We start from the raw sequence: 24,754 nt of genomic DNA, 5'->3' as shown, positions 1-24,754 counted from the left end.
GTGTAACTGATTTATGATCTGGCATCTAAATTAGGATGGAAGCAGGCTTTAAGGGTCGTGCACACCGCTCGTCATGTAATGCATCACCGAAATGTCTAGGAGGGCAGGGAAGAAATGGAATTGCTATCCTAACTTTTAAGTATAATTATCCAGACGCTGAAAATATAAATTCCATATCAACTAATTTAGGGAAAATATTAAGTTCTAAAACAATCAGAACTTACCTTGGCAGACCACAATGTACAGCAGCACAGATTCCATGGAAATGGACATGTTAGGTAGATAAATCTCCAGTATCGGCACTACATGATCAAAGCCATCACTGAGGGCAAAAAGCAAGTCAGTTGTAGAAATATAACAATGGATGTAAAGTTTATGCGAATAAAGTACCTGAGTACTGTACTCCTTGATCACATAATTGAACAAGAACAGCAATTTCTGCAATTCTTCATATAATTACAAGTGGATTCCTTCTTTGTCAGACTTTATCTCTATGTTGTGAGTACTCAAAAAATATGCGAATAAAGTACCTGAGCACTAACCCTTTCTTTGCCAATCATGGAAATGGAACGTTTTACCCTAAGTTGTGAGTACTAAAAAATGTGATAACATGCATAACTGATCTCCAAGAGCATTTAACCTGTCGGCTTCTACATCAATATATAGACCGGCATTTTCGGCCATCTTCTGCTGTTTTACTGATTATCTGGAGTTAAGTAATTTTTACCGGCATTTCCTTTTACTGATTTAACCTGCCAGCTTCTCAATCAATATTCAGTGTCCTAGTCATCTTCTACCGTTTCGTTCTCGTTGGAGGTAGTAATGAACGGTGTAGGAGGAAGAGAAAGGAAATGAAGGAATATTACTGAGAGTATAAAGATGTCGTATGTGTTTGCCAAGTATGCTTACCTTGGTATAGTTTCAGAGGTTAAGGGAAGGTCATCTATATGATCTGAAACACTAGCACCTTATCCTTGGGAAAACAAAAACAACATAGATTGACGGAGTATCAATGAAAGAAGGAAACTATTTACGCACAGTAATAGTTGCATCACTTATCTTCATGGAAATCATGTACTTATTGACAGGAACTAATTGAACAAAATGAAAACTCAAGAAACACAATATGCAAGCTTAGGATTGAGAACGTCAGTCATAATTGGGGAGCATGAATACTAATCAAAGTAGTAAAATCCAATCTAGTCATGACCGGTGCTCGACCCCTTAATAATGGAGTGATGTCCTTTTTTAAGGTAGTGAAATCAAAGTATTTTGCAGAATGGTCAGTTGCGAAACCAAAACAGGGGAAGTTCCAGGACCAGGAACACAGGAATTCAACCAGACGTGTGCAGTGAGGACCAGCAAATAAAGCCAATAGAACTGGAGACACTAAACACTCCGCTATAGCATATGGGGTAAAGATCTCCAATTGTAGTAGCCACATAGTTCATGACGTTCATAGGATTTTTCTTCCCCAGAACTCTACATGACCAAACCTATCCAAAATCTGGTTCTGACCCTCCCAGACTAACAGTCTCAACAACTAAATCTTGAGTTGAACATAATCACCTACAGAGATCTGGAGTCATCAATCCTTCCTCCAAAAATGTCATACCCAGGTCTGTGACAAACAATCTGTCAATCAATAAACCTTAGCTAACTCAGTTCCACCAGCCAACTCTTCGGTTTGGCTGGTGGAGTCAGTTTGATTAGTAGCTTCCACCTCTATGTCTTCTTTATACCGGAACTGACTTTCGAGGACATCATCTACATTGTTGGGTGGGCACCGGTCAGCATGATTCCTAGCTTTCGTTTGGCAGAAGCACTCTGGCCATGAGTTTGTGTAGAAAGACTCTAGATGGATGCGCTTGTGGGGGGTGCCAAAATGGGTGTTGAACATGACCTGCCTGACTCTCCTCAAATCCAGATGCATGCCCTTCCTCCCTGTCCATGAATATCGGAGCAAGGGCCTTCCTGTTTGGTGTGATTGTGGTTCGGAAACCATAGTATAGGCGATGACCCATGAGATTGTTTGCGAAGTTGCTCGGGCCGTCATATGTGGGTATAAAAATGTCCGACAGGAGACAGACCATGTAATCAACTGCTGATCCTGCTAGCCCTCGGGTATTTTCTTCCAGCTTTCCACTTCCGACCATACTATGGTTTTCTAGACGTGGAAACATAGCCTTGAAATGGCTTCATGAAGCTTTTCCCACCAAAGAGCTTGCCAGAAGCAAGGTAAATCCGTGTTGTGTTATCATATCCTATAGCACACAGAATAAGACCTACCTGCAAAACAATATAAATAGAACATTTTTCCGTTATTTAGGGAAATGTTTATTCAACGGAAAAGTCAGTTATGATGGCTATGATATTTATTTTTCATATACTGTCATCCCACATTTTTGTGCTTTAAAGAAATATTACTAGAAGGAACAAGGTCTATTGTGGACCTCAAACTAACCATTGCCATGTGTGGGTCAAAAATGTACGGCTTAGTCTGAGGGCCAAAGTTCTCTGGTGCTCTGGTTATGTGGTTCGAGGACGAAAAAGGTAGGCATGCATGAACTCCCGTATTTGATATTTTTATATAAGCTTCAGCTTTGCTCCTTATAATCACTTTTCACCAATCAAAATGGTTCATTTAATTGGTGCATCTAGTGTCAAGACACCCTAAAAGTTGGAAGTTTGGAAGCTCCACTAGAAAAAGCATGCTTAGAAGCTTAACACACCCATACTTAGACTGTGATATATATCCATGCCAAGTTCAAACTCAATCTGGATGATGTATACAAAAATCACAAATTCAGCTGAATTTTTCATTTTGTATACATCAATCCAGATTGAGTTTGAACTTGAAATTTGGGATACATATATGTCATAACATGAAGTATGGTTGTGCTATTTTTTAAAAAAATATTCCAACCATACCACCACCTCAAGTGCACTTTTCATTCATAATGTCAATCAAATCTAGGACCAGACCCCACATGTCATTGACTAGCTTGATGGTATAAATAAAAAGTGCATCTAATTTGGTGTATGGATTCAAATCACCTTTTGTTGAAGCTTCTAGGTATGTTTTTTTATGGAATTTTCAATTTTCCAACTTTTAGGGTGTGTTCACCCTAGATGCACCCTCATTTAATGCCAAAAACATGGAATGGTATACAACGTTCAAGCAATCATGGAAACTAGAACAGCATACATACAAATCATGAATAGCAAAAACAATATGATGTAGATCAGAGATTGTGTGGGTCTTGCTTTTAGTGGAATGATAAATTCTCCATGATACGTAAAGACAAGGTACAAACAATAGCAAGTACACAGCAAGATCAAGTATTCATGTTACCTATATTTAGTAACAAACTGTTGGTCACTTAAATTGAAAATGTAATATAAATTCAAAACGGTACCTATGGAGCTAAGCTGAAAACAAAATGCACTGCACCTGACTAGGTACTGAGCCTAAATTTGTACCCCCATCCAGAGTAATTAACTTTTAGTGTCGGCACACAATTAGATTATATATTAGTACTCGACAAACATCAGGAACAATGTCTATAAGAAGAATCAGTACCTCTTCTGGAGTTAAAGGGCACTTTCCAATGAGCCTTCTTTCCCTGTAGACAATTATCTTTTCTGGAAAATGTTCTTTCCGATACTTCAACAGGATTTCCTGTTCTTTTGGGGTCAATATGTCGATGCACCTGCAATTTTCATTTTGGAAGTAAGGTATGTTCATGTCTAGCAACACAAAAACGAAACTACATGGCAAGGCATGCAAGTAATAACCACTACATATAACAGATTTTCATGTATAGGTTATCAACAATAGTCAAAATTAATGAATTGAATAAGAGAATAATTTTCTAAACTAGTACCAAGGACTGAAAATGGCCATTATGACTTCATCTTAATAATTTGATATCTATGAATGAATAATGTTATGAGTTCCACGTAACTACGTAAGGGCCATGTTTGACCCTCGTCAAGACTTTCCTAAGCCTACAACAACAAATAGCCCCAAACGAGTTGGGGGGTAGGCACTTTCTTAAGCCTGCTACATAAAAAAGAAAACAGGGATAGGCTTCTCCACCAATGGATACACTTCAGCATTAAGCAATCACACACTGTGGTTTGATCAAAGTCCTACCCAGCATATGCAAGCATATCCAGCTCAAACCGAAGATGTATTGACATGAAATGGCCTTCTGAACGAAGTTACTTCACTATATCACTGCTTGTTTTCATGATATTTGGCGTAAATCGTAGTGCGTGATAATTCACCCTGCATCTCAACCTCTGGAGTTCTGGATCATCAATTTCTTCTGCCAAATGGTGTGAAAATGGAGTTAAATATATCGCACCATACTTCCTTATCTTCTTCAGAGCAGTTGTTCTGTACCAAGTAACCGGTGCATCTCTAGGTGGATCAATCTGTAAGGACAAAAAGTGTTCCATAAGTATAGAATATCTAGAAAATGTTGAATTTTCAAAGATAGAAAAAGTGACTTTAGTATAGCTAAATTTAGCATACCACTGTGCTCTAAATATATTCACCTTATATGCTTTGAGCTTCTTGGCCTTTCCCTGTGCCGTGATTTTTGGAACGCTCATAACAATTCGAACATCATGTTTCAATGTCTTGATGAAGTGGGGAACGTCATATAAATCTACAAAACCACTGGTCCCATACATAAATGGAAAAGAACTATAAGTAAACACCAACCGAGAACAATCTTGTGGATCATTCAACGTAAACAAGTTGAACAGGAAGGTGCAAAGCAAGAGAAGAAGTGAACTCAATGTAAATGTAGAAAATGGGATCTCATTATAATTACCAAATAAATTATCTTGCAAGGAGTGCAGCATACTAACATGCAATGGCCACCTTATTATTTGAAAATCATAGTCAGGTGTTTTAAATCTTAGTTTTTTGTTTGTCCAACTAATTTTTCACCATAACTTCTTAACATCTTCATGATGGCATTACCCAAAAACGAAAATATGGATTTCAAAGTATGTCAATAATATCTGCATTGTTACAATCTTTAACAAAAAGAAGTTTCAGTTTTTATAACTTAGCTCAGAATTCATTATCTAGTATACTATGCACAAACTTTCAGGCAGGATGCTGAAAAGGTGACAAACTGTAATGTCCTACATAAGGGTCCGTAGACTATAATTTAACTGGAAAAGTTTCCTCCTAGAGCCCTATTACGATGGACTTGGATTATGTCAATATCTAATGGTAATACCATGTACACTAGGCATAAAAAGCATTATGAAACTATATAAATCAATTAATGCAAACCGCAGAATATTTGATAAGAGAAGTTCTGCAGTGAACTTTGGGGGGACACTTCTTTTACTTTGTAGGAAGAAAAAATACTGCTCGGACAGAAGGAATCATGAAGAACACAGGGTTTGGTAACATTGCATGCAATGATGTTCCTGTATGATAGACATTTCAGACTTATGTACCTCTCATCATGCCAGAATGAATTTGTGTCTAACTCTAGCAGCACTAGTGTAGCATTCATGATTCGTGCTACAACAACAGCATTACATATCTACAAAATCAAGGCAGCAGTAATCTTAAATCTCTCAGCTATGTTGCCATGAGTACATAAAATTTGCATGATAATACTTTAGAGGCAAAGTTTTTTATATTAATCTTACTGCACTGTGTTGTTGGGTCAAACCGCCATTGCACTGGACGCGCAAGTACCCATTGCTCTCAGATTCAGTTGGTGGGGCTGCAAGTAGAGAGATCGCATTTCAGAATTTCATTTTGCCATCACCTGGAATGGCATAAGGTCAGACCAGTAACTTTTGGGAGGATACAGAGAAAAACTTATGAGGCCAATAGGTACGTGGTGCAGAAGATGCTCTCCAACCATTTGAATCTGCAGTTCTCCACAACTCATTTGCAACAAAATGCTTGAGCAGTAGCACTGATGTCAGTATAAGATATAATTTGGTAGAAATTCAAATAGGCATTGTATATACAATTCAATTCCACGCATTTAGCATAACTCAATCAATAGGTCGAATGAACTGAAACTGAAAATATACGTGATGCACCAATATCTAAGAAAATTGGGCCATTTCTTTTTAACATTAGTCCTTATCCATTAAATATTGTCTCAACTGTCAATTTTATAAACGTCCTTATATTTATGTCGTGATCCGCTAGCATGCTTCAATGTTTACAGGTCTACTGCTATGACATTATTTGCAGAATAATTTGCTTTAAATGTTCCATCAGGGATTTGCTTCGCAAAGTGCCTTGGTTAGCACCAGCACATGCATAGCGATAGCCTCTCACCATTCACTTTAACTCTCATGGCATTGCTATCGACCTTCCCTCCAATGCCAACCAGAACAAACAGCACAACGAAATCACTATAGAAACAGGCATGGGCGAGGCGAGCACACCTGGACCCTGTACGTGCCGAGGAGGCCAACGGAGGAGGAGGACCAGAGCCAGATGGTGCCGGTCACCAGCACCGCTACGGCGACCCACAGCCGCGCTGGTCCATGGTGCCGGCGCAGTGACGTTTCGCTGCCGATGCCCCTGCGAGCGCGGTTCGCCGAAGCAATAGAATCAGCGACACAAAATAGACCACAATGACAAAAAAAAATCGCGGGAAAGGAATTGGGGGACGGATCGCTGCTGGAAGCGGGCGGCTCACCTCCGCATTGGGATCGTGAGGTTAGGATTAGGTCGCGGGCGGGGGATTTGATCGTGCCGCGTGCGAAGGGTTCGGACTTCGGACTTCGGACCTGGACGAGGGCGATTGCGGGAGCAGAGCCGGACGTGGAAAATGATTGAACTTTAGATTGAATTAAACTAATAATTAGACAGCTAATAGGTAAGATTAATGATTATAATTTCAGATTGAATTTCAGTGTGCGCTAATGATTATAATTTCAAACAATTTGACAAAGAGATTGTGATTGACAGTGGATGAGTGGAGCAACTGAACCCGACCGCGTCGCGCTCGCGCCCCCTTGGTTGGTTGCTTGCCTGCTTCTGCGCACTTCCCCACCGCCGCACTAGCTAACTCCGGTCACCCTGCACCCGACCACACGGCGCACGGCCTCAGCGTGGGGCCACGCCTCCAGCCTCTAGGCCGCCGCCGCTCCGATCCGATGCAGCGCCGTCCAGCCGATCTGGGAGTGCCTGCGCGCCGCTGGCAATCGGGCGAGTTTTCGAAGGCGCAGGTCGGCGTGCGCCTGGGCTGGGACTGGCGGACTTTCTGGGGCTGCTAATCCTGTTACTGATGGGCCTTTGCTCTGTTGCCTGTGCTGGGCCACACGCCACACGTCTAGGGCCAATCCACGGTGAAACTACATGGGCCATGGAAAATAAGTGTGCCCCTCTATATAATTTTGAAATGTAATTATGATTTTATCCCTTTTTTAACTTTGTATTTTGATCTTTACTACTCACAAGTCCAGACAAAGCGATTGGGAGCTGTGAACGTAGAAATAAGACAAAGCCAAAGCAAAAGCTAGCACATCTATATCAACGTCTAAAAATGTGCTCGGTAGAGTGGTGGATCCATTCTCAACACAACACCAGTAGTGCAAGAACCCCCTAAACCGCCAAGTGAGAAAAGGACCCAACATCCAACAATAGTAGTGCAGCAGAATTAGGACTGCCACCTTGTTGCAAATCAAGTCATACAAAAGAATGGGGAAAACACATGTCCTTGTTGCAAATCAAGTCATACTAAAGCACACGTGGTTTCATATCAAACTTAACCCCCTCCAAGTAGATGAATGTATATTAGGACTATGTATATACAAGAGAGAAGCACACTCCATTGTAACGGATGAGATCTTTTGTTTTAATAAAGAGGAGAGGCTTCATCTACAATTTGTGTTTGTGGTTGTCGTCATGTCGTGTGAGACGGAAGGAAGCAAAGGAATGTGAGTGTCAATGGTCTAAATATATAATAATTATAAGAATTATACAACTAATATAGAAGGGTCCATAGCTCAGTGGTAGAGCAATTGACTGCAGATCAATAGGTCTCCGGTTCGAACCCGGATGGGCCCTTAATTGATAACTTTTTTTTTAGCAAATCTGAAGGGTAACAGGATGTTTCCTTAACTATGAAACGACAGCCCTATGGGCGATGGAGAAAAAAAAAATCATATATGATAAATTTTTGGAACTTTCACGGCTCATCTCATCATAAGAAATTTTGGTTCACGAATGGAGTATACAAAGACAATTTTATTATTCTTAGTCTAGCATATCATCAACATCCTTGCAGTCCAAATAGGGCCTCAGACAAGATAGAAATGCACCTGAGAAAAACTATATTCACAAGTAACTTAAAATGGCACAAGAGCATACAAAATTTTCTGCATGGTATCAATGTATCGCGGTCTGTCTCTCTGATATAGCATCCTCCATAAATCTAACCAGAAGGAGAACAGCACAAGATTTTCCTTAAAAAGGAAGACAAAAAGATGGTCTATGCATTGGAACTATTTCCACAATGCTCCTTTAAATGACATCATTTTGTTAACTAATCTTTCCAGCCATCTTTTGTCGATCTCCTTGGAGCGAGACCTTTGGAGGATGGGTTGGGCATAGGTTTGGATGGTGTCATCGGCGCTTCCTCATCATCCCAGTCATCTCCCCAATTGTCGTCCCACTTATCAGATTGTTTGTGTTCTTTCTTACCTCCAGTCGAAACCGGTAGATCAGCTGTGTCGAGCTTCTGGTATGCAGGGCCACCATCTTGCTTGCGCATCCTCCGAAGTTTGATGCACACTCCCACCACAGCAAGGAGAAGAAAGACAGATACCAGCGCGTATGTTGAGGTAAACGGCATCCGTATGACTCTGCCAGTCTCCCTTGTGATTGCACTGTGAATGTTAACAGTACAGGATTCTCCTGCAACTTTGAGGATTATGGCCGTGCTGTTTGCAGCATCACTGATGGAAACCCTGACCTGTGTCTAAATTAAAAATGACAACAAAAGAGCAGAAAAAAAGGTTTAGTAGACCACTCAAATACACTTGAACCAAATCAAAGATAAGAACAACAGCATGTTACTAAAACAATAGTTTTATAATTCATAAGCTAGTACAACTAAACATGTATATTATTGACGACATATGGAAAATTAAACCAGAAAGCCCAATGGTATAGCTAAAGGGTACACTATTCTTTTATACCTCATTATGACCATTTGCTTCAACATGGACAGTATCTTCAGCTAAACTAACATAATCCGGAGCTGTGATGCTAACATCAAGTGGGTCCACGCCTTTGTTGTCCATCAGAAGTGAGAGAGCTAGTGAATCTGGTTCCAACAATATCAAATTAAGCATGGTTAGAGCTCAAAAGAAGGAACACAACCACAGAAAAATATGAAACACGCATCAGAATGCATATAGAGAATAAATATGTTTTAAAAAAATTCCTGTGGGTAAATAAAGGTGACGGGTGTCAAAAAGGAAACACGAATTTCTAAATTCTCTAGGAAACTATTAAAATCAACTATAATTGGTCAAATACTGCTTGGATGCTAAATTTTAGCTGAACATAAGTATCTGGCCTTCAAATTTGATGCCTATTTGGGAATTTAATGCCTGGATTGGAAATATTTCTCCTAGGAATAGGTTCTGGTATATGAGTTCTTGGACAGATGTAAGCTCAAAGTTAGGGGATGTAAAAATTGATGTTCACATTCAAATATTCTCAATAGCAAATTTAAAAGTAAGAAATCACAACTTTTGAATGTCAGGGTTCTGTATAATGGAATGGTATTAGTAACTGTGGTAACACAATAGCAATCAGCCCTTAAGTAAAGAATTCTTAGTTCATAGGATTAGTCACAATGACAAATAAGGGAGAATACTAAATGGCTAGAAAAGAAAAATCACCTTCTCCCGGAACTTTTAAGCAGCCGATGAATTTCTTATTTTCAATAATACATCTATGTGACGGATCACACCCCATAATAAGAGGATCTTGCAAGAAATCTTTTGCTTGTGAAGATTTTGTTCCGCTGTTATCTTTGTTCTTTGGCTGCGGTATTGAGTCATCTCTTCTGATGTTGGTTCCTTCTGTTGAGTTATCCTTCTTATTGTTCCCACTGTTATCATTCTTGACTCCTCCATTCTCGTGGGCCACATGCTCTTTATTAGGATCTGGCTCATCATGGTGTTCTAAATTCTCAACACCTGACTGTGCACTAGAGCCATCACCATTTGTTTCGACTGGTAGCGTATCCGCACTATCCTGAATCCAAAAGGAAAGATGTTACCACATTGAAAACCCATACATAATTGCAGTGCCTGTTAGTCAAATGGACCTCTGATTCAGCGTGCTTGCTTATTTGAAACTGAGTTCAGCATAATAGGTGTTTCAGCATTGGACTTGCAGCCCCTGAAGCTATCAGTATTCTCACTGGTTATTTGAATTTGCAGAATTGTGCCAAGAATTGGGGAACTTGTTTGGGATCAATTGAAAGCACAAGCAATGACTATTTGATCTGGACACTTAGATTTTGTGCAACAACCTTATCTCCCTAGTGTTATTTTTGTTGATTAAAACGCTAGATCAAAGTTAGTACAGCTTTTGTAAGCTAACGGGGATGCCTCGGTGCTAAATCACACTCGGCCTACATATGCGTCTAGCGGCTTCAAAACCATCCAAATCCGATTAAGCAGCAAGTCTGCTCAAAACAAGCACCTAAAGGCAACTGGAACTCCTGTGTTAAGCGCATGCCCCAGATCGCGTGAGCAGCAGCGCAGCTCGTCATCCGGACCATCAACTATGCGGAAGGGAACAGGGCAGACCGTAGAGCAGAAGAAAAATCCCGGTTCTCACCTTTGCTACGGCGACCACGGCGAAGACGGCCACCAGGAGCAGCGCACCGCCCCACCGCATCCCCGCGAACGACAGCCGCGCGCGGCGCGCGGCGCGGAAGACCGAGTCCAACCGAGCCGGCCCGCGCGCCGGCGGCCGGGGATCTGGAGGGGAGCGAGCGCGCCCGGCGAGAAGGTGGGGTTGAAACGGAGGCGACGGGCGACGAACGCGCACTAGTACAAGCCCGGCGGAGTACGAGAGGGGAAAGACCCGAGGAGTTGGAATTGGAAGGCTGGCTCCTGGCTGTTCCGCGCGTGTCGTGCGCCTCGTATGAAAAAGGAGAAAATGCCAGAGAAAACAGGCACAAGGAACGAGGGCAGCCAGAACTGGGAACGGGAAGTGTTTGGTTGGGTATTCTATCGGCGGCCGGCTCTTGGATCCAGATGTTGCGGTCGGATGATCGGATCACCATGTGGATGTCCATTGACTTTTTTTTTTCTTCGCCACAGCATAGTACGCCACAGCACAGTCAACGGAGCTGTTCGCTTCAGCTTATTCAGCCAGCTTATCAGCCACCAAACAGTATTTTTCTCTCACAACAAATCAGCCGTTTCAGCTTTTCAGCCGACTTATAAGCTGAAGCGAACAGGCAAATTAGCATTTGCGCCCGCTGGATGTGGCGCCTGGAAAGTCCGCCACGGGCTGTGGCGCGGGCATACGTGGCGTGACCAGTGGAAGCTAGGAACCAAGTAGCCTCTCTGTAATAGTAAGGGTGTTTGCATCGCTAAAAATAGCACATCTAAAGTTTAACCTGTGCTATGAGCTAATGTGAGCTATCAAAGGCTAATTAGAGCTACTAGGCTCTAACCACCTATTAGTCCTTATCTGCGTAATTAGATTAGCAAATAGCTCATATTTAATCTTTTTATTTAGCAAAAAAAGAAGGCTAAAGATTAGCTCATGAGATCCAAACACCAGCTTAACGTTAATATTTACTAATCTTTTTACTATTCATTGAATTCCTCTATCAGGACTTGTACCTGCTATCCACAACCAGACCATATCACCATATGCTGCCGGCTGCAGCAAATAGTCCCTTGTTTACTTCCCTCCAAACTCCCAACTTTGACACTATGCAAAAAGAAGATTCCCCATCACATCAAACTTGCGGTACATGCATGGAGTACTAAATGTAGACGAAATCAAAAATTAATTGCACAGTTTTGTTGTACTTTGCGAGACGAATCTTTTGAGCCTAATTAGTTAATATTTGGATAATAATTTACAAATACAAACGAAACGCTACAGTATCACATTTATGGCAAAATGCCAATTTGGCACCTCCCAACTTGGAAAGTAAACAAGGGCTAGGTTTGCAGTTTCAGCGCTGCTCCACCTGGGCCGCAAGTAAGATGAGACGGCTGTTTCTACGGGCTCTGCTTGAAGGTTCGGCTGAATCGGACGGAACGAGCTCGTGTGATTCGATCCGCTAGAAGTCCAGCAGCGGCCGAAGCCCAAGATTCCCTCGGTGTTGCCAATATGCCGTCCGTGACACTACTGCACGCTGTCGCACGTGATGCCGCCGCCGGCTCCCGTGTCCCGTCGTCGTTTGTCGCCAGAGGACTAGAGGAGTAGGTGAGCAAACGGCAGGTGAGAAAGTGATCCCTGCCGGCGATCGCTCTCCACCTTTAAAAAAGGCCGGATGTGGTAGATCATACCATGCAAGTTGATATTAAAATATTGTAAGTTATATCATGCAACTTGCTTAATTGGCTGCGGTTGGTGAATGGATATTAACATATTATGGAATGTACGACATTTTTTTAATGTTCATATTCTTTTTTTTTTCTAAACCAAATTGGCAAGAGCGAGCTTTGCCCTTCCTTAATTGATGTTCATGTTTCTTAGTTGGAGGTGTCGTTAATACAAGTAACACATAACGTCTTAAAAGTTGTACAATGAGTCCATGGGCAATAAGAAATGAGCTCATGTTCCTCTTCTTCCCCCAATAAGGCAAGAAAAAAATATAGAGTTTCTAGAATTCATCAATGTTTAGTTTGCTAGTCATCTTCCCGTCCAAAAAGCAAAGATGAATTCCTAGTTTCTGATCCCTGCATGCTGCTGTCCTGCTGCAAGGTTTTGATCTAGACCCCCACAGGGCCACAGTATCCATTCCGCAAACCCCCACTGTTCTTGAGTCTTTGACACTCTGGCACACCCAATTTGATGGCTAAAACTAGATAAATATCTCCACGTCGGACCAGTGGGCCCTACTCTGTGCCTCCATTTAAATCCTCCCACTCCTCCATTGATCTCCCCGTCGCTTCCGACACCTTCCTCCAATCCTCTCCAAGGCACACACCAATCCGGTCGCGCCGCCTGTCTCTCGCCGGCTCGCCGCCCCCCGTCCCCTCCCTCCAGGCCGGCCATGGCGTTCAACAAGATCAAGGTCGCCAACCCCGTCGTCGAGATGGACGGTAAGCAGGGCCCCCCCTCTCCTGTTCCCCCACAGCAGATCTGCTGGTCTCCGTCGCCTTGTGCTGCGTCCTCTCTTCCTATCGTTCTGAGCTGGCTTTAGTCGGAGCGTCGCCGGAGATATCGTAGATCTACTAGATGTGGGTCCTTGCTCGTTGGATCAGATGTGCGGAGCTCGCTTAGTGTCCGGGATTTGGTTCATGCCGCGAACTAATTCAACCAGTCTGCTTTCGCGGACATGGCGCTCACGTTTGTCGCTGAATTTGGTGTGCAGGCGATGAGATGACCAGGATCTTCTGGAAATCTATCAAGGACAAGGTAATCGGAACATATTTGGCTTTGTATTCGTTGCCCTTTGATTAGCTTTGCGCGCTGTTTGTCCTTGAGAAGACCTTTTTTCTCTCACACTTGTGGAAATTAATTTTGTGCAGCTGATCTTCCCGTTCTTGGACTTGGACATAAAATACTTCGACCTTGGACTTCCACACCGTGATGCTACTGATGACAAAGTCACAGTAGAGGCTGCGGAGGCCACACTCAAGTAAGAAATAAGAATTCCGTGTCACTATCACTTGATTAATAAAGGGGGAGAAATGGAAACCAAAGAAAAGACCTTTGTGTTACTCAATATTATTATAATCATGCAGCAATTATTCTCGGCATTACGAACTAGTTAGCTTTATACGGTGGAATATACATATTCGATTTGTCCTTTTAAAACATTTTTCATCAGTCATTTAAGCACTGAGGAACTTCCTTGAAAAGAAAGCGACTTGTTTAAGCGTTTTACTGCTACTCAGTCATGCTTGTCGGCTGTTGCTTCAGTCCTTTGCTGCTGCGTTTATTGATAATTTTACTGCATTACGCACCTATTTCTTCTATTGCTTATGCTCCATTTCTGTGTAGGTACAATGTGGCTATCAAGTGTGCCACCATCACACCGGGTACATTTGGGTTATATGCTGACATGTGCTGACAATGGTTCAAAGACATTCCTGATTTACTGACATTGCATCAAAATCCATGGCAGACGAAGCAAGGGTAAAGGAGTTCAGCTTGAAGGCCATGTGGAAGAGCCCGAATGGCACAATTAGGAACATTCTGAATGGTAAGATGCTGCTGCAGCCTCTAAGTGTAACTTTCTCCATTATTTATGCCTTGGGACTGACAGTTCTATTCCTGTGCTCACTACCTTTAGGCACTGTGTTCAGAGAACCAATCATCTGCAAAAACATCCCACGGCTTGTTCCAGGTATTGAAGGAAGACCAAAGTATTGCTTCATTTATGTAAATTTTGTCTTGTAAACCAAGCCGCCATCAAATCCAGGGTGGACAAAGCCCATTTGCATTGGGAGGCATGCATTCGGCGATCAGTACCGGGCAACTGATGCAGTTATCAAGGGACCTGGCAAGCTTAAATTAGTTTATGGTATGTCTTATCATTTGGGAACCAATGCAGTGCTTCCCTGTTAAACTTCCTAATTGCAATTCATATGGTACCTTTTCTTATTCTGTTGAGTAATTTCTATGAAGAATTTGACCTTTCCTATATCTTTTGTTTTTTATATTGATAGAGGGAAAAGAAGAGCAAGTTGAGCTGGAGGTGTACAACTTTACTGGTGCTGGAGGAGTTGCCTTGGCAATGTACAACACTGACGAGGTACAATTGCTTAGTTTCTACTATCCCAGTACTTGTCATATATAATTTGCCCCTTTTGTGATTTATCATCTTAGCATTTGTTTACTTGTGCAGTCCATCCACGCCTTTGCTGAGGCTTCTATGGCCACTGCTTATGAAAAGAAATGGCCGTTGTACCTTAGCACCAAGAATACAATATTGAAGAAATATGATGGCAGGTATGCTGTTGCGAACCTGTTTCTCAGATTATTTTTCAGTTAATACTGATGGTGCCTTTTCCCTAGCACGGCATGTTTATTTGTTTACTTGATTTGTTTGCAGGTTCAAGGACATTTTCCAGGAGGTGTATGAAGCTGGGTGGAAATCCAAATTTGAGGCCGCCGGCATATGGTATAATTCCAACTTCCATCTTTTGTTCCTCATGGTCTGAACCCCAAGACCTTTATTTCTCATTTTTTGTCTTTGACACTGTTAGGTATGAGCACCGCCTTATTGATGACATGGTTGCATACGCACTTAAGAGTGAAGGAGGGTATGTCTGGGCTTGCAAGAATTATGATGGAGATGTGCAGAGCGATTTCTTAGCTCAAGGTTATTGTTTTCCTGCTGCCAGCTTTTACAATCTGGACTCAAGTTTTGAGTAATGCTTTGCTTACTACTTGCTTGCTCTTAGTTAAGAAGTGTTGTATTAACTCTATGATTTTTTCTTGGCTGCAGGTTTTGGCTCATTGGGTTTGATGACATCAGTATTGGTAGGTCACTAAATTTGCTTTTGGTACATTGTTTCTGATAAATGTCCTGTCACTTGTCAGGCACATTGTTTCTGATTTGCTCAAAAGAAGAAAATGGGTGTGTTTTAATTGGATGCTTCTAGGCTTTGCAACTGTTTAGAGGTTTCAGAAGAGCACTGTAAGTTTTGTAAATCACAATGGTGCTAAACTTGTTCATGTAACCTTATCCCAGGTGTGCCCTGATGGAAAGACGATTGAAGCTGAAGCTGCCCATGGTACTGTTACCCGTCATTACCGTGTTCACCAGAAAGGAGGTGAAACCAGTACAAACAGCATTGCCTCGATATTTGCATGGACAAGAGGACTTGCGCACAGGTATGACTGTTAACTACAGCTCTAGTACTGCTTTGAGAGGCGTCAGTTCAGTATTCATTCCTTATTTGGGCCTTCAAATTTTGCAACTTCCGGTTGTAGCTTTGACCTTCCCCTTTCTTTTGTGGTTTAGGGCAAAGCTTGATGACAATGCTAGACTACTTGACTTCACTCAGAAGCTTGAGGCTGCCTGCATTGGAGCTGTCGAGTCTGGGAAGATGACCAAGGACCTTGCCCTTCTTGTTCACGGATCTTCAAAGTACGTAATTGCATTATCTGTCCTGCGCCCAATTCACATGCATCTCCAGCCTACATGCATTTCTGGAATTTGTACTGACTAATGTCTGTTGCAGTGTCACGAGGAGCCATTACCTGAACACCGAAGAGTTCATCGACGCGGTTGCTGATGAGCTCAGATCAAGGCTGGCGGCCAACTCAAACTTATAAAATCCTTGCTGATGTTCCGATGCTTCCCTGCCCGATGATCAGAGTCATTTTTCATACATCGCCATTTTCTTTCCTGGTGCCACCACCCTGAAGGCCTGAACTGAACGTGAATATCTTAATCAGAATGTCAGATCATTACCAATGAGAAATTGCCCTAGATTCGGTGATTATGCAACTCATTCATATCCCCAATTGCCTGATATTTCAATAAAAGATGAAGAACTTGTGTCCATTCAGAATGGTTTCTGGTTGTTGCTTGATCTGTACAAGGTTTCGTGCTCGCTGTTGGAATGGGTTCTGGCACTTGTTTGACGTGTTCCTGCAGTGCCTGTAATTCTTGATTTCTTGCCGAGTACCAAGTTGCTTATCACATTCCACAATTCTTCGGCCAAAGTACTTCGGCCACCAATTTGGTTATCAGAGTTTGGCCACGCCAAAATTTTGTCTTGGCTAGTACATGACATATTTGTGTGGAAACAAAACAGGCCCATGGTTCTTGACCGTGATCAAAAGGCACGCATCGCTAATGACGTGGCTGGCCACGCCGGGAACGCGGCTGTACTGGCGAGGCAACGAAACTGTCCAGACTCCAGACGGCGACGGTCTTTGACTCTGTTGGGGCATCGGCGCTTGTGGTCCAGCGCCAGAGCTCGCACAAGCTCAACCTGACAGAGATATGAGAAAGGACAGCTGGTTAACCTGACTGAATTGCACATCCCCAGCAGCAAATATAGGTCTGAAGGACACAGCAAGTTGGTCCGATACTTTTTATACTCATCCATTCATTCAGTCTACGGAGAGTAGCAGTTATTTTACAATGTACAATCAGGGGAGATGGCAGGCTCCACTACAGCTAACTGCGCATCACCAGCCCTTGGTAATCTTATCTTAGCAAACAAACGAACAAACAGAATAAACCAGCATATCAGATTACTACAACTACTTCTACTAATCAAACCCTAGCTAACCTGCTAAATTTGCCTCCTAACGCGACAGCTTGTACGCCAAATGCTTCCTCGTTAAAACATCGGGAGAAACGGCTCGCCGTGTCGCTGGAGCAAACAGCCCATTTCTTTGTTGGACTGGTAGAATGAAGAACGCGCGCGAAGGGGGAAAAAACAACACAGGCGGAAACGGTAGAAGGGAAGTCTCAAACAAGCACACCGCGGCTTGCAGCTTTGTGCTGCTAGATGGGAATGGGGCCGTTGCTGGTTGCTGAATAGTGCCCGTTCACCAGGCCCTTGAGTGGCTTCATGACGTGGCCGTTCGGGTACATTTTTGGCTTTGTCGGTACGTTGCAGATGTATCTGCATGTTTGGGGTTGAAGGAGGTGATCAAGCTGACCTGATGACGCTGCTATCAATCCTGCCAAACATACAGAGGTTTTCGTTAATCGCTGAAGCATTTGTGTTTCTTCCAAAGAAAAGAACATTTTTTTCAGGCAAAATCAAGTAGAGTTTTTGAGGATGTCTTACCTAAGAAAAGCGGAGATGGCTTGCCAGGTCTTGACTTGAATTCAGGGTGAAATTGTGCGCCAACGAAAAACCTATGAGTTGGCAGTTCTAAAATCTGCACGCGGTAAATCAAACACATTAGAACATGGACATCAATTGGTTAATTATTCATGAAAAGTGCTAGTGATTGTACCTCCATGCGTCTTCCGCTTTCATCCCTGCCAACGAAAGAAAGCCCTGCCTTCTCAAATTCTGGGACCATATCAGGATTCACCTCGTATCTGTGGCGGTGCCTTTCATCAACATAGCTAACATTGCAATACCTAAGGCAGTTCGGAATTCAAATTATTATCTTCCTACAGAAGGACCAGATGTAAAATTGTAGCAAGAGCAATGCTGAAGGATGTGGGATGCTTCTTACAGCTTAGCAGATTTGCAGTTGTCGACCTGAAAAAAGGTCCTCCTTGATCCAAGGCGCATTGTTGCACCCATATGGGTTTTGGATCCCTGCAGCACAGCAGGAGCATGATTAGCCCTAAAACACATGCCAGTTTTCAACACAGAGGAATTACCAATAACACTTGCAGCTGTAGCGATATAATTACCTCTGGCATGAAAACAACACATGGTGTTTTTGTGGTTGGATCAAATTCTGTGCTGTTAGCACCATGCAACTTCATGATAGAACGTGCAAACTCAATCACTGCGATTTGCATGCCCAAGCAAATTCCAAGGTATGGAATGTTGTTTTCGCGCGCATATTTTGCTGCCAAAATTTTCCCTTGGACCCCTCTGTCTCCAAAACCCCCTGGCACCAGCACGCCATCGGCACCCTGAGGTGGAAAACTCATTCAAATTTCCGCGTAGTGGGCTAGGAGCATGTCTAGATAATGCATTTTACGCTTACCTTCAGCAACTTCCATGCTTTTTCATACGCCTCAGGAGTCTGCAAATATAACAAGATCCCATTTATCAGTTTAACTCTCTAACGTAGAAGGGAAGAATTGATATGGCAAACATAAATAAAACTCACCTCTTCTGCTGTGGAATCTTCAAGATCGCAGGAAGGAACCCATTCCACCACAAGTTTTCTCTTCAAAGCTACTGAGGCATGCAAAAGAGCCTGACAGAATAGGGGACAAAAGATAAGGCCCACACATTTCATTCAGAACTGTATCTGTGCCCAAGATATAAACAGTAATGTCACCTTTAAAACAGACAGGTAGGAATCCGACAGGCCAGTATATTTTCCCACCATAGCAATCCTAACCTGAAAAGGTTTTCACACCATAATATTAAGCACTGATTGTTACAAGCTAAGAAAGGAAATTTGGCATTGAAAATAGCAGTTCAAATGATCATGAAACTAACCGGAGTTTCCAATGTGTCACATTTACTGGCTCTATCAGTCCATTCGTCCAATTTGGGTTCTCGAGGAACTTTTCCTACACTGCATGCAGAAGAAATAACGCATGTAAGTATTCGTAAAACAAAGACAGCCAGATGAGCTTGTAATACTTTGGTCCAATGACATACCACTGAAGGTCTAAAACTTTCAGAATAGCTTCATGGGCCTTTTGATCCTACAAAGAGTAACATCATTAATGGTTAACTACTTGAAATGAAAATTTGACCGCATATAATTACAGCCATGTGACATACCCTGAGCAACAAAGGGATATGCCAGATGTTCGTGACGTCATGGAGATTAATGATATTTGGTATCTGTCAAATAGAATTAAAGTTAGCATTGTTGCAGCATTATGCAAAACTCTTTTAAGAACTGTTGATAAAACGACATTTTTACCGGGACATGACAAAATTGTGCAAGCTTCACTTTCACTTGTTCTTCAAGTGGCTGCCAAAAAGTGAACAAGGAATTTATAAAGCCACTGTCAGCATGAAAGACTCAGAGTTGGAGGCACGGCAAGAAAATACAGAGACAAGTTCTGTATGATACCTGTGTACTGCGACATGCCAAAATATCAGGTATAAGTCCAAGTCCTCTTAGTCCGCGGACACTATGTTGGGTAGGCTTTGTTTTCTAGATAATAAAGTAAACAATATCAATATGTTTCTGAACAGTAATAATATCTTTAGAATTTGTGCCTCCAAATCAGTAGAAAATTTACCTGCTCACCAACAACATTTAGAACCGGTACAAGACTGACATGCACCAAGCAGAAGTTTCCAGGCCCTGACATAGAAATTTCACAAGATTGCATCAGTAGGAGATTGTTGTTAGTAGCAAAATAAATATTGAAGTAACATCCTTAAGCAAAAAACATATGTAGAGCAGGAAGAAAAATAATTACGGGATATCCAGTTTCCTTACCTACACGGTATGAAAATTGACCTAATGCTTCGATGAAAGGCATTGATTCAATGTCCCCTGCATCAAGAATGCCACTGTTGTTATGCGGCGAAAATATTTTGTCCCCTGCACTGGAACAATTGAGTAAAATAATACATGCTACTTTGCAATTGGCTACAATGATACAGAATGGCCTTTTACCTATAGTGCCACCAAGTTCTATGACACAAACATCAGCTGGCTCTTCTGTGCCATCAACTGGATTCATTGCGACACGTTCAATCCACTCTTGTATTTCATCTGTGATGTGCGGCACAACCTGATAAAGGGAATTAACTCTAATTCATAAATTTATTGTAAAAAGAATGGCAAGTTTCCCATGACTATAGAAAAGCAATGATTCTCTATTCTGATAACAAATCCTCACCTGAACAGTTTTTCCCAGGTAATCTCCTCTACGCTCCTTGTCAATAACAGACTGCAGTATGAGCATTAGTAGAGAAGTTATTACCGGTTATACTAAGAAACCAACCTGTATAACAGTTATTTTGTATTCTAAAAAAACTATGTTCAATTAGCAGGAAACCAGGATATCTCATATGAGGCATCTATAAGCATATATGCTCCAGTCCATTAGTCCGAAACTCTTGACTGACTACAAAGTGATAGACAAACCCTTTCGTATTGGGTCCCAGGGTTTCATCATCTGCTAGTAGACCTGTGCAGCAATTTGAGATGCAGTAAACGAAGCATCCAGTTCTACAATGAGGCCAAACCTATGACTGGTGCACTATTAGCCAGATATGCTTTCCACCAACCAATTGCTCCAGACAGGAGTGGCTGACTAAGGCCCAGATTATTGTCCACATGTATTATTGAAGCGTGGCAGATCTTATGATAAATAAAGCAACACTGGAAAAGATTTGTGGGCTCCATGAAAAATTCAGGTAAAGAAGCACCCAATCTGTGTTGTAAAAGAAAAATCACCGAATATTCCGAGTTTGTAAATGTCAAGGCGAAGCATAAACCACAACTTTTAGCACACACACTAGCAAATTAGCTCAAAGTCATGCATGGACTTTTGACATAGACTGTTTATTCCCGTCACCTGGTAGATCTTTCCGGTGGTTATGTTGTTGTCACGAGTCAACTTGATGTCCAGAAACCGTTCATAATTTCCAAGGTCCAAGTCCACCTTTGACAAGAAGGGTTGGAATAAAAGAAGTCTCATTAGCCCAGGAAAGAAACCTTGCAGAAATATAGCACAGTTCTAACACGTTGGAGGTGAGAAGAAACGAAGAATGGACAGTGGGACAAGTGTATGAAGAGCTAGTACAGACGACCAGTCCGTGACAGTTCAAGTTTTGAAACAGGGAGGACGATATGTGGCACTATCGTGCAGCTGCTGGCGTGTACTTTGTACTGGTCTATAAGAAATTGATGCCTTTAAATCTCCAATAGTGTAATGTAAAATTGGGTGTTGAGTGGTGACGGGTGTACAGTGTACTAGAAGAGAATTACTTGTATGTAGTGTCAATCGTACCTCACCACCGTCGTCCAAAACAAACACTTCGCCGTGCTCGAATGGAGACATGGTTCCAGCATCGGTGTTGAGGTATGGATCTGCACACCAGCGACAGGGAAAGAAGTTCAGATATCATATCCCAAGCACCCAACAGAAAAACTTCTCGACGTCACTAACCCAACACGCGTGTACAGAAAAAAAATGGCAAAGAAGACCGTAAGTTACTTCATCAGTAAAACACGACACGTATACTGTACCAGAGAAACTTGTACAGGGAAGCTGCTGGGACGTGACGAGACAGGGTAGAAAATGGTTTTGTAAACTGAGAGCCATGCACGAGAAATTAAGAGGCGCACAGCACTTGGCCGGGATGAAGGGACAAAACTCCCCAGGTGAGGACAAAATTTTCAGAGCACGAGATGACAAATTTGACCTGTATTACTGGCCCAATGAAAAAACTACTCCGCGGCTGAGAAGTTCATGTGCTCCAAGGAACCGCGACAGTGACGCTGACACAGTATCTGATGCCCACTTCAACAAAGCAGCGACGAGCAATTGTGGTTCAAACTTCAAAGGAAAACGAAACATGGGGCGATTATTATTTAAACAAGAAAGCTAGAGTGAGCGGCCGGCGACTTTGCTAGCTAATTGCTGCTGGCCATCAGGAAGAAAAGGCAGAATAGCTTGGTAGTACACGACCGAGTACGAACAGAGAGAAACAAGCCAACAAGGTAACAGTAGAAGTAGCAACAATACAGGGGGAAAAAAGAAAATCGGTTGTAAACCATGGAAAGATACAGGTGCCTAAAAGATGCCACATGAGATTAAGCCTTATCCACATATCCTAGGCCAGTAGACCAAGAGCAACCCAATTACCCAAATCAGGCCCCCATTACGTTGGAAATGCTGCTGCCCATGTTTGAAATGGAGTCCTATAGGCGCCCTAGTGAACCTCAATTGGTGATCTCGAGAAGATGAGAGCTGAGTAGTTTTACGCCGAACAACCAAACGGAAAATGGCACACGTACGCATGGGGACTTTAAAAAGTTGGATGGCTTTTGTACGGGGAGGCCGGGTGTTCGTGCCCTGTGCGATCACGTGGCCGCCATTACGAGGCGAAACGGACACTGCTCCTCTTTTTTCTTTCATTCAGTTGACCGGGGAGAAATCAGAAACGAGCCGCGCGGGGTGCGGGGGGCGGACGGGGGGTTGGGAGTTGAGGCGGCGGCGGACGGCCGGCGGGCGGGCTTACCGATCTTGATGGAGGTGACGCGGAGGCCGCAACCCTTGAGGAGGACGCCGATGCTGCTGGCCGTCACGCCCTTGCCCAGCCCGCTCACCACGCCGCCGGTCACCAGCACGTACTTCATGGTTGAGTTCTCGAGTCGGTTCGGTCGGTCCGGGCCCCTTCTCGATCGATCTCCCCCTCTCGCGCGCGGGTGACGAGGTCACTCACTGCAGCGGCTCGTTCGCGCGGGCGGTCGTCGCGGATTCCTTGGTATCTCTCGCCTTTGGATCGGGGAGGGAGGGAGTGGAGAGGAGATTGGCAGTGCCTGCCGAGATGGAGGAGGTGGAAGGTGTTTTTTGGTTTGGGGTTGGGGGTGCGGTGGGGGAGGGTTAAATAGGCAGCGGCGCTGCGCTGTGTTGGCTTGGCTCCCGCATCTCGGAGCCGGAGGCTCGTAGCGGAGAGGACCGCGCCTCTCTCGCAAACTGTCCCCCGCGAAAATTTTTGTAAACGGTATTTGTGCGGGGTGCAGTTTACAAATAAAATTTTGAAGTGTGTATAATTTATCCAGACAAATCTAGGCCACTGGAGACTGGACCACACTTCGTTGTGCGGGTATTCTAGCTAGTGTCAACACCCATCCTCATGGCTCAAGGCCTCAAGTTTGAGGTTGAAAGCCCAGGTTTGCTTGGTGCTTAGGCTAGTCCCAGTGCAAGGTTTCATTGCACTGTTTCCAAGGATGCCACATCATTCCATGAGGTGTATTCTCATGAATGAAATAGGGAGTCCCAATGCACAGTTTCATTTCACAATTTCATAGGATGCCCATGGCATTTAATTGTGAGGCATGTGATTGGATATGATTAGATGAAATGAAACTCTATAGCCCCCAATGCAAGTTTCAATAGGTTTCATAGTCTTGGAAACCGTGTATACACAGTTTCATCCTGATGAAACTTCTTCCCTCTCTCACTTCATAACTACCATGCCATATCATCACATATGCTGATGTGTCACCGTATTTAATGTGCATGAAACCTCTATGAAACTTCCACTGGGATTAGCCTTAGGAGGATCACATCGAATATTCGACGTTAATTAGGAGAACTAAACATGAGCTAATTATAAAACTAACTGCAGAACCCCTATACTAATTCATGAGACGAATCTATTAAGCCTAATTAATCCATCATTAGCAAATGGTTATTGTAGCACCACATTATCAAATCATGGACTAATTAGGCTTAATAGATTCATCTCGCGAATTAGACTCTATCTGTGCAATTATTTTTGTAATTAGACTATATTTAATACTCCTAATTAGTATCTAAACATCCGATGTGACAGGTACTAAAGTTTAGGAGTGGGTTGCCAAACAAGACCTAAGTTTTGGAGGTATATTTCAAAACTTTGGAAGTGGAATAAAATATTACTTTTACCCCCAAAAGTAAAAAAATAGAATAAATGGCTGTTGAGTATTAGTCTTGGCCATTGAATAGAATTTAAACTGATAAAAGTTAGAACCAGCTAGACCAATTCGTCCAAAGTTTAAATTGCTAGTAAGGAGACGTTGGCATCATGTATAGTAATATTTTAAGGTGGATAATATGGGTCATCTATTCAGTGACAAGAGTGTTTGAAAAGTCACAAATTTTCAACGTTTCTGCCATAACTTTTCTTTTTTGAATTGACAAAAATACCTTCATTACGTGAAGTTGGCCAC

General features: G+C 42.7%; 3 protein-coding genes, 1 non-coding gene and 1 pseudogene across 6 annotated transcripts; 2 read left to right on the top strand and 3 right to left on the bottom strand.

Moving 5' to 3' along the window:
• Positions 1 to 919: 919 nt before the first annotated feature.
• Positions 920 to 6,712, bottom strand: LOC117850462 (O-fucosyltransferase 1-like; annotated as a pseudogene).
• A 1,293-nt stretch (positions 6,713 to 8,005) lies between these two features.
• Positions 8,006 to 8,077, top strand: TRNAC-GCA (transfer RNA cysteine (anticodon GCA)). The gene has a single exon. It is a non-coding gene; the product is annotated as a tRNA-Cys (tRNA).
• Positions 8,078 to 8,326: 249 nt separating this feature from the next.
• LOC117847611 (uncharacterized) lies at positions 8,327 to 11,215 on the bottom strand. 2 transcript variants are annotated; one of them, XM_034728844.2, is made up of 4 exons: positions 10,871 to 11,215; positions 9,922 to 10,279; positions 9,211 to 9,338; positions 8,327 to 8,984 (listed from the first exon to the last, which is right to left on the bottom strand). In XM_034728844.2, the coding sequence occupies exons 1-4, from the start codon at positions 10,928 to 10,930 to the stop codon at positions 8,556 to 8,558; spliced, it is 975 nt and encodes a 324-aa protein (XP_034584735.1). In that variant the 5' UTR covers positions 10,931 to 11,215; the 3' UTR covers positions 8,327 to 8,555. The 2 variants fall into 2 exon arrangements, with proteins under 2 accessions (XP_034584735.1, XP_034584734.1); XM_034728843.2 differs by having other exon boundaries at positions 8,327 to 8,990; positions 10,871 to 11,207.
• A 1,939-nt stretch (positions 11,216 to 13,154) lies between these two features.
• LOC117847610 (isocitrate dehydrogenase [NADP]) lies at positions 13,155 to 16,745 on the top strand. The gene is made up of 15 exons (XM_034728842.2): positions 13,155 to 13,326; positions 13,599 to 13,642; positions 13,756 to 13,865; positions 14,231 to 14,268; positions 14,355 to 14,432; positions 14,523 to 14,576; positions 14,652 to 14,753; positions 14,899 to 14,984; positions 15,078 to 15,181; positions 15,285 to 15,353; positions 15,439 to 15,554; positions 15,681 to 15,715; positions 15,927 to 16,069; positions 16,200 to 16,325; positions 16,420 to 16,745. The coding sequence occupies exons 1-15, from the start codon at positions 13,278 to 13,280 to the stop codon at positions 16,511 to 16,513; spliced, it is 1,248 nt and encodes a 415-aa protein (XP_034584733.1). The 5' UTR covers positions 13,155 to 13,277; the 3' UTR covers positions 16,514 to 16,745.
• A 499-nt stretch (positions 16,746 to 17,244) lies between these two features.
• LOC117847609 (uncharacterized) lies at positions 17,245 to 23,409 on the bottom strand. 2 transcript variants are annotated; one of them, XM_034728839.2, is made up of 20 exons: positions 23,059 to 23,409; positions 21,825 to 21,904; positions 21,390 to 21,476; positions 20,709 to 20,759; positions 20,483 to 20,600; positions 20,303 to 20,407; positions 20,100 to 20,164; positions 19,928 to 20,011; positions 19,775 to 19,825; positions 19,630 to 19,692; positions 19,504 to 19,550; positions 19,339 to 19,417; positions 19,175 to 19,237; positions 19,001 to 19,090; positions 18,875 to 18,913; positions 18,573 to 18,800; positions 18,389 to 18,474; positions 18,161 to 18,290; positions 17,989 to 18,082; positions 17,245 to 17,878 (listed from the first exon to the last, which is right to left on the bottom strand). In XM_034728839.2, the coding sequence occupies exons 1-20, from the start codon at positions 23,174 to 23,176 to the stop codon at positions 17,700 to 17,702; spliced, it is 1,857 nt and encodes a 618-aa protein (XP_034584730.1). In that variant the 5' UTR covers positions 23,177 to 23,409; the 3' UTR covers positions 17,245 to 17,699. The 2 variants fall into 2 exon arrangements, with proteins under 2 accessions (XP_034584730.1, XP_034584732.1); XM_034728841.2 differs by having other exon boundaries at positions 20,303 to 20,359; positions 23,059 to 23,407.
• Positions 23,410 to 24,754: the final 1,345 nt, after the last annotated feature.

The sequence above is a fragment of the Setaria viridis genome, chromosome 3 (genome assembly GCF_005286985.2).
Source record: "Setaria viridis chromosome 3, Setaria_viridis_v4.0, whole genome shotgun sequence".
Lineage (NCBI taxonomy): Eukaryota > Viridiplantae > Streptophyta > Magnoliopsida > Poales > Poaceae > Setaria > Setaria viridis.
Note: the sequence above shows the minus strand (reverse complement) of the source record. Positions and strands in the feature narration are given on the sequence as shown.

Coding starts and splice junctions, on each gene's coding strand:
- LOC117847611 (XM_034728843.2), bottom strand. CDS start 10,930: ATGCGGTGGGGCGGTGCGCTGCTCCTGGTGGCCGTCTTCGCCGTGGTC. Junction 10,280..10,870: donor CCGTGGTCGCCGTAGCAAAG/GTGAGAACCGGG, acceptor TTTTGGATTCAG/GATAGTGCGGATACGCTACC. Junction 8,991..9,210: donor AAGCAAATGGTCATAATGAG/GTATAAAAGAAT, acceptor TTTTTAATTTAG/ACACAGGTCAGGGTTTCCAT.
- LOC117847610 (XM_034728842.2), top strand. CDS start 13,278: ATGGCGTTCAACAAGATCAAGGTCGCCAACCCCGTCGTCGAGATGGAC. Junction 13,327..13,598: donor CCCCGTCGTCGAGATGGACG/GTAAGCAGGGCC, acceptor TTTGGTGTGCAG/GCGATGAGATGACCAGGATC. Junction 14,754..14,898: donor CAAGCTTAAATTAGTTTATG/GTATGTCTTATC, acceptor TTATATTGATAG/AGGGAAAAGAAGAGCAAGTT.
- LOC117847609 (XM_034728839.2), bottom strand. CDS start 23,176: ATGAAGTACGTGCTGGTGACCGGCGGCGTGGTGAGCGGGCTGGGCAAG. Junction 19,238..19,338: donor GTGACACATTGGAAACTCCG/GTTAGTTTCATG, acceptor AAACCTTTTCAG/GTTAGGATTGCTATGGTGGG. Junction 18,801..18,874: donor AAGCATGGAAGTTGCTGAAG/GTAAGCGTAAAA, acceptor TTTCCACCTCAG/GGTGCCGATGGCGTGCTGGT.